Consider the following 8,454-nt stretch of genomic DNA (forward strand, 5'->3'; position numbering starts at 1 on the left):
CAGAAACCTAATTAACAGAAAAAAGTCAAGATTAACGACCCAGATGAAGTCTTAATCGCGTAACGACACTCATGTGCACTTAAGCACCCTAAGGGTGTTAGTCTTACCCTAGGCTCCTTGATCCACATGAAGGTTCTTCTCGAAATAACCTTTTAGTGACATGATCAAAATTTAATGTGCGTGTTCCCAAGGCCACAAACTTCCATTCGAGTTCCCAACGAACTCCTCTTCTCCCCTTGGAGCTCATGCAACGAAACCTGCATTAGGCTGGTCATAGCACTTCCATCGCAAAAATCCTGACTTCACGTTTAATAGCAAGGACTTGAGAGAAATTGTTCTATGGTGGCTACACGGCCCAATTGGACCGACCCAACATGAAGGTTTAGTCCAAATACCACACACACTCAGATTTGCGAACAAGTGTGCTCTCATTTGGGAGTCTTCCACATAACCAAGACACCGCTCCCATCTCAACCATTGGTGCCCATCCAACGATCATTGCATCCATAAGGGACAGTTCTAACCACTACTCTTATATAAGTGTAAGTCCATGTCTCACCGATGTACAATTTATTACACATTGACAAGTTCCATCTCTCTGACTTTGTTGACTTGAGTACTAGAGTGCTCTCATTAGAGAGTTTTGCCCTAAAGCAAGGCGTCACTCTCATCTCAACCGTTGGTGTCTATCCAACAGTCCCCCGTCTGGCGCCGCGTCAACCGGGGACAGTTCTAACCATCCCTCTAATATAAATGTAACTCCGCATCACACCAAGATACAACTTATTACACTCTTATAAGCTACATCTCTTTAACCTTAGTGACTTGAGCATTAGTGTGTGAACCTTACCCATAAATATCTTCTCGGACCACTAGTAGCATCCACCACCATGATAAAGATCCTCCTGTGGTCTTCACCACCAGAATACACATCGGAATACATTACATTCAGCTTACAGGATACTTGATTACACGCCTATATATACTTGTTTCAAACACAAAAAAGAGAAAATTGAAAACCTATGAGAATGGAGCTACGCTATGTCAGACTTCAAATGACAAAATAGTCAAAAAGCCCCCCTTGTAGCCACAGGAAGCTATTTTAAATACTTTTGTTGAATAGAGTTGAGGATAGAATCAAGATTTTTATGTTCTGCCAACTTTCTCATTGGATTGTTATTTTCTTGATCACATATGTTGAGCTTTTTTTTAACCATCTTTGTTTATCTTTCAATAAACTTTATTTGTATTTGCCATTGTAACACTTGAAGCCCAAGAAAACAAAACCAAAAAACCTGTCATCCGACCAATTCGAAACTAAAGTACCAAAGGGGAAAAAAAGGACAAAAATAGGCCTACTAATAACACCCGCGGTATGGACTGGTTGGAGTTTTGGGCTCAAACCCGCTCGTTGTCTACTCCTACTTAGGAGGAGGATGCACAAACTTCATCAGAAAAAATATCTATTTGATTCATTCTATATACATAGCTTTCGAATTTTCACAACATGCATTAGCAAGCAACCTTGTGAGGTCCATAGACATTTGAATTAACTAACATCGTCACCACTTAGAAAAGAAAAATCTGCATGCCTGGCAGAGTCATTTTTAACAAGTTTATAAACAGAGCCATGTGCCTGTGCATACACCTTGATTTATTATGAAGTACAAAACGTTATTCACATCCATTGACCAACAGCTCAATGTTGGCAGATACATGGATTTGAATATCCAACTGTTAGAAAATCAGCAGTCAACCAATTCAAACTGCCCACTTAATATCAGACGACTAATATTTTAACTGTATCTCAGAATGTAAGCAGAAAATCAAATGTTTCACTTTATTGCCTTAAAAAATAGATTCAGCCTCTCTACCAGAAAACACTCCAGAACAATCAGTGACTCGGTGTCAAGATCCTCTGCTCCTGTGCCCAATTTCTGCTGTATAGCAATCACTCGATACGATTAGCTCTCTCCTTCGTCAAAGTCCAAAAAGTAGTACAGCTGTTTACAATTGAATAGCATTTTAAGTCACATTGAGGTCTAGTTTATCAAGGTATCTATATGTGTGTGCGTGCATAAAGTGCTTATAGGATATTTTCAAAGCGCTTATCAGTAAAGGAAAAGAAGGCTTAATAACCTGCAAGATTTGAGCATTTGTAATTGCACTGAATGGTATTTCTGCGTAATGATATGCCAATAGCATAGATTCTTATAGCAATGAGATTGGCGTGCAAACAAGAAATTTGTATTCCAAGAAGCAATTAAACCAAAGGCAAATGTATATTACAAAATTATTGAAAAAACTATGAATCCTAAATTAACAAAAGATGTGTTACATTTAAAACACGGGAGTAAACGCAGTCAGCATCAAATTATCTGCTGTAGAACTTTCACTATTCATCTCTAAATTATAAATTCAATCAAAATTTAAAGCATTCAGGAACTTAGTTTCAACAACCAATAAACATTAAATAAGAAATCAAGTACTCAAAGCTGAGAAAACTACTTTCATATCTGAAAGAGGTAAATCCCTACTTACATTCTTTTGTTACGTATACTTTGATTGTATATCTCTCTCTCTACCCTGTTAACTCCTTGAGGTTGTATTGCATAGAAAGTCTTTTGACAGTACGATGACCCAGAACCCCTTTCAGATATAACTCTTTCAATAGGTTAGCCGCTAAATCCAGTTCTTCTTCAAAAGCCAGCCCTTCAACAAGAATGGTATATGTTACCTCATTAGGCATACATCCTTTGTTGACCATCATCTGAAATATCTCTATTGACAAGTCTATTCTCTGAGATTTGCAAAATCCATGAATAAGAGCATTATAGTTATTAACATGAGGCACATAGTCATGGTCTTCCAAAATCCCGAATATCTCGAGAGCCTCATCAAGCATTCCCTCCCTACACAATCCTCTTAACAAAGACGAGTAAGTATAGGATTCTGGTGTAAATCCATGCATCGTCATTTCATATAATAACTGAAAGGCCGAATATGTATTCCCTTTCCTACACAAGAATGTAATCATATTTTGGAAGAAATCATGAATAGGGTAGTTTTGTTTTTTACCCAAGTTATCAAATATTGAGAAAGCCTCCTTCACCTTCCCTCGCTCACAAAGCAAGGCAATAGCATTGTACGTTCCTACATTAAGATGAAGACGCCGATTAATCATTTGGTCTAGACACTCAACAACAAGATCCACCTTTCCTTCATTGCAGAGTTGAGCAACAATTGGATTATAGCTATGAGCAGTCACCTTGAATCCACTCTTTGTCATTTCATCTAAAACTTGGAAAGCCTGTTCAATTTTTCCATCAATAGAAAGAGAAGTGATCAGTATGTTGTAAGTAACTACAGAAAGACCCTTGCCCTCTCTATCCATCTCTGTTAAAAGCTCGTATGCTTCCTCCCATCGCCCATCATAGCACAATCTTCTTAACAAAATGTTATGACTCACAAGACAAGGTTTAAACCCTTTTGCGGGCAATTCTCTAAAAAGCTTAATAGCTTCTTCAGTTCTACCTTCCTTACACAACCCAGTCAGCAACACATTGTAGCTAACCAAATTAGGCTTACCGCCCTTGGCAATTATCTCATCTAGAAGCTTCATGGCTTCATGTACTCCCCTTTCTTTATAAGCAGCTTCAACCAAGATAGAATATGTAACTGCATTTGGGACAAGACCCTTCTTTATCAACCTATCTAAAATCTGCATACTCTGATTCAATTTCCCATGAACACAAAACCCTTTAACCAAAGCATTATAGGTAACAGTATTAGTTGGATAACCATTTGCTTCCATCTTTTCAACCAATTGCATTGCATAACCAACATTACCTTTCCTACACAAATAATTGACCAAATACGCATATGAAACAGCATCAGGTGTAATACCTGAACTTAACATAATCTCTATAAGCCTAACAGTTTTTCTAACTTTACCAGACTTACAAAGATCATACAAAAGCTGAGTTACTTGAGTTACCTTAGGTTTATTACCCTTACCCACCATGCGCTCTAAATGAAGAAATGCATCAGTCAATCTAACTTCCCTGCTGTTATAGTCATTCTTCCCATCTCTCCAATTTGGCAGGTCAAAAACATAATCTTTAGAGAGATTTGTCTTACGGGTCGAAGCCAACACACTTGAAAAACAAATTTTCTTGAAAGGGAAACTGCAACTATTAGGGTTTTGAACACGGGTATTTAAGAAACTGCAACTGTTTCGTTTCGAGTTTAAGGGTAAATTTGAAGTTGGACACACTGTATTCAGTAGTGTGGTCATGGTTGAATTGAAGGATTATGTAATGTAATGATGCAGTAACAAAACAAAAATCAACACGCTTTGTTTATTCTCCTTGGCAATTATACAAACACTTTGAATGCATTAACTGCAATGACGAAGGTAAAGAACGGTACTAGAGAAAAATGAAATGAGTGAGAATAGAGAGAGGGAGAGAGAGATGCTACCAGGGAAGAATTGGGAGCATGAGAGACTGATTTTGAGGGGTGAGATTTTTCATGGTTATCCTAACTTCATGTGGAAATGAAACTATCATATCTTCTTTTTACAAGAACAGACACGAGCCAAACCCGCTGGGCAGTATCAAATGGGCTTTCTTTTTGCCTAAGTTTACTGGTACCCACCCCATGTCTGCATCCCACACCCTATGATTTTTAAAAACTCAATTTAAACCCTTTCATAATTTACTTTTAATAATTTTGACGGTGCATCGAAGAAAAATAATTTCTAGTAATTTTGTTGTTTTTTCCTTCTATAATTAATTTATTTTATGTTGTATATGGTAGTAGATATTTTCTACCTAGCTACACGTTTTATTATGAGCACAAAGTATTCGCATAGAAAACAAAACACTTTATTATCATAGTAATCATACAATTCAATGAGATGAGAAGTACATACAACAAACTAGGGGTGGCAAACGGGCATGTCCGCCCTGTTTAGGCCCGCCCCGCAAAAGCCCGCAAAAAAACGGGGCGGGGCGGGGCGGTCATAGTTGAGGATGTGGGCCTAAAACTTTGATCCGCCCCGCAAAAAAGTGAGGGCGGGGCGGGGAAAGCCCGCGGACACTGCACTATTTAAGCCTAAAAACGCAAAAATTTATGTAAATACACGTGTCCGCAAAAGCCCGCGAAAAAAACGGGGCGGGGCGGGGCGGACACGTTTGAGGGTGAGGGTCTAAATCCTTGGCCCATCCCGCATAAAAGTGCGGGCAAAACGGGCATGTCCAGTGGGCCGAGCCCGTTTTGCCACCCCTACAACAAACTAGTAATTGATCGTGAGAGAGGAGGAAATTACAATAGCATCAAAAATTTGGTTCTCACATGTAGAAAAGGGAAAAGGGTCAAGTGCCATTTTAAGTTGAAATTAGTGGCAAATGGTAGTAGTTAGATAAATGGTTAGACATGATATATAGTTGCATGTCCCTAATACATTTAGGGAGAGCGTCCTAATATGGTTATTTTGTTGTTTGTCTTATCACTTTTATTTTAATTTACTTTGGATTATTCTTCGAGCTTTAAAATGATGTTTTTAAAATGATTTACTTTGGATTATTTAGCATACATAAATCATTGGTTAGATTTGAACTTGATAATGTTATTTTTAATCAATTGCATGAGTATGTGGAATAAGAGTCATATATGTTATTTATTCAAGTTAGATGGAAAGAAAAATCTCGAAGTCTTTTGAAAATCATGAAAAATTGAGATTTTGTGTGTCTTGATTCGAATCCAGCACATATCCTGATTCGAATCACTTTAGACAGAGGCAATCCATAAATTTTCAAACAATTTGATTCGAATCAAAATTTACACGTTATTTAAATCAGTCAATTCTGGGTCACCTCTACTAGAATCGATTCGAATCAAACTTTATATTTGATTCGAATCAGATAATTTTTCTATATTTTTCTGTTAGCTCAGCTTGATTGATTCGAATCAGAATTAACACTTGGTTTGAATCACATGGTTTTTGATTCGAATCAGACTTTGCTCTTAATTTGAATCAATTGAAAAATGGGTAAAAACTCTATTTTTCTTTTATTCCACTTCACTGGCTCAGTTGATTCAAATCATGAAATGCTCTTGATACAAATTTAACTAACTTTTTCAACCATATTTTGTGCTTAATCTCAAGCACATATAAAACTTTTTTATCATCATTTTTCATGTAACGGGTCAACAAATTCATAATTATTTTGTGTGATTCTGTGAAAAATCAACACCCTCTATTTTTGAAAGTTCAAAGTTCTTGCAATGAAACTTTTACATCTTCAACTTCAGTTTGATTCCAGATCTTAATAACGAGAGATTTGTAATTAATTGAAGGAGGCACGCTCTTGAAGATTTGGTTGAGATTTCCAGGTAGCTTTCAAGATTGAGGTTATTGTCATCGGTGCTGACAAATTTCAGTGAAAAGAATAAGGTTATTCTATCTAGATTGCCTTGGTAGTGACTGTGTGGAAGACTACGGATAAGGAAAATTTCTTCTTAAATCTTCAGATAATTCATCGCTTAAGAAATCAGTAGGATCAAGGGGATGATTGCTACACATGAAGGCTTGGAACAGATTGGTGATATTGGAAGATTCAAGAAGTGTTAATCGAGTAAAGGTTACGCATAAGAGTTTGTCATCACTATGTATACAAGTCAAGATCCTGATACGAGATTTTATAATTCTAGGCATTATTGTGGATTGGTGATTGTATGAACTCTTGCGAATATTTATCAAATAAAAAGGAATAATACAGGTTCCAATGGGAAACCATTAAAGAGTGTACATAGGCAGAGCAAGGACGAACATTGAAGCACTATAAATCCCGATGTCATCTCTCTCCTTACTTTTTTAGTTAATTTTTGTAAGATTGGCATGCATAGGTATTTCAACTCTATCGTAGTTTATCATTTATTCAATCGATAAAGATGTATAGCGTAAGAATAGGTTTTGTTAGAATTGATACCTAATCAAGCTGAATTGGTGATTAAATTCTGAGAAATAATTGAGGTTACGATCCATTGATATTAAATCGTTCTATAAATACACCTTATGGAATATACAATTGAATCAATTAAATATCATTGTGTATCATCATAAAACCATTTGTGGTGTTTGTGAATCAATTTATGTTAACATGATCAAGTTTCAACAAATGTATATTTTTCATATTTTTGCTTCAAACCTTCCGCTCGCATCTTTTGTAAAACTCTGGTACTCTTTTTTAAAAAAGATGATGAATTTTTAAAAGAGTCTATTCACTCCCTTCTAGTCCATTTTTCCACTTCCCTATTCACACCCAACAATTGGCATAAAGAACTGGTCTATTGATTGTGTCTAATTGACGTCTAAAAGTTGTGAAAATGGTGGACGATGACGATCATAAGGAGCATATAATAGAGCACATGTTTTTGGGGTTTTCCTTAACATCGTTCCTTTTTTCTTTCCTTTTCCTCCATTGATGAGAGATTTGAATCTTGAGATGGTTTGTGCAAAACCTCTCTAGATTGTTGTGATATGATGTTGTTTCGTGATATGTTAATTGTTGAGTTTCGTGTGGGTTTATGTGCATAATTTTGGATTTTGAGGTTCATGAGTATATATGATAATTTGATAAGATATGATTTTGATTTCATGTTTGATTGAAGATGTATATGTCAAATTTGTGATGTTTGATGTGACTAAATGTTATATTATTCATGTTTGATGAATCGTTATGCGAATGAGGTTATTTGGAATCGAAATCAGAGATCTGGAAGTGCAACCATAGCGAAAAAATTATTTTGTGTTTTGCACATCGGTGAAGGGTTTCACTGGTGTGATGAGCCTACCACCACCACAATGGGAAGAAGGCGCCAAACGTCAGCGATGATAGGCATCAGACGAGTGACGGTCCAACCGTTAGTGCTCCATGACATGCTCAATTACCTAGACCATCAATGATGACGGGAGATTGAGAGAGGATGGGTGATGGGTCGGGATGACGGATGTCATGGCTGGAAGGCTGACCATCAGACCTTGTGTTGATCGATTATGGTCATTGACTTTTTGAGTATTTTCTGATTTCGATGATTGTTTTGATGTTGTTTAATGAGTAATGATGAGAAAAATCTAATTTTGAATATTATGATTGAGTTTATGATCAATGTCTCGCAAGGAGGAAATTGTTGATGTTGAGATGTGCGGTTCGGTGGAACCATTGATGTGGCCTTACAACAACGATGAGTATTAATGTTGTGTTTTAGGTTCAAGAGGAACCAGTGACGAATACTGAATTTGGAGGTGGAGGCAAGTACTTCATATCCTTATGTAGCATTCATGCATCATATATATCAGAGATAGATATGACTTTGGTCCAGTGATGAGTAGGACTTAGGTCTAGTGACGAGTAGGACTTCAGTCCAAGTGACGAGTTGGATGTTTCA

General features: G+C 36.8%; 1 protein-coding gene across 4 annotated transcripts; it reads right to left on the reverse strand.

Moving 5' to 3' along the window:
• Positions 1–1,446: 1,446 nt before the first annotated feature.
• LOC127123814 (pentatricopeptide repeat-containing protein At1g79080, chloroplastic) lies at positions 1,447–4,567 on the reverse strand. 4 transcript variants are annotated; one of them, XR_007803607.1, is made up of 3 exons: positions 2,542–4,567; positions 2,140–2,180; positions 1,447–2,003 (listed from the first exon to the last, which is right to left on the reverse strand). XR_007803607.1 is itself a non-coding variant. In XM_051054122.1 (3 exons), the coding sequence occupies exon 2, from the start codon at positions 3,830–3,832 to the stop codon at positions 2,582–2,584; it is 1,251 nt and encodes a 416-aa protein (XP_050910079.1). In that variant the 5' UTR covers positions 3,833–3,854; positions 3,998–4,206; the 3' UTR covers positions 1,447–2,003; positions 2,542–2,581. The 4 variants fall into 4 exon arrangements, 3 of the variants coding, with proteins under 3 accessions (XP_050910079.1, XP_050910030.1, XP_050909964.1); XM_051054122.1 differs by lacking the exon at positions 2,140–2,180 and having other exon boundaries at positions 2,542–3,854; positions 3,998–4,206; XM_051054073.1 differs by lacking the exon at positions 2,140–2,180 and having other exon boundaries at positions 1,447–1,937.
• Positions 4,568–8,454: the final 3,887 nt, after the last annotated feature.

This window comes from Lathyrus oleraceus, chromosome 1, assembly GCF_024323335.1.
Source record: "Lathyrus oleraceus cultivar Zhongwan6 chromosome 1, CAAS_Psat_ZW6_1.0, whole genome shotgun sequence".
NCBI lineage: Eukaryota > Viridiplantae > Streptophyta > Magnoliopsida > Fabales > Fabaceae > Lathyrus > Lathyrus oleraceus.

Excerpts from the sequence above, each read along its gene's own strand:
- LOC127123814 (XM_051054073.1), bottom strand. The coding sequence starts at position 4,297 with ATGACCACACTACTGAATACAGTGTGTCCAACTTCAAATTTACCCTTA.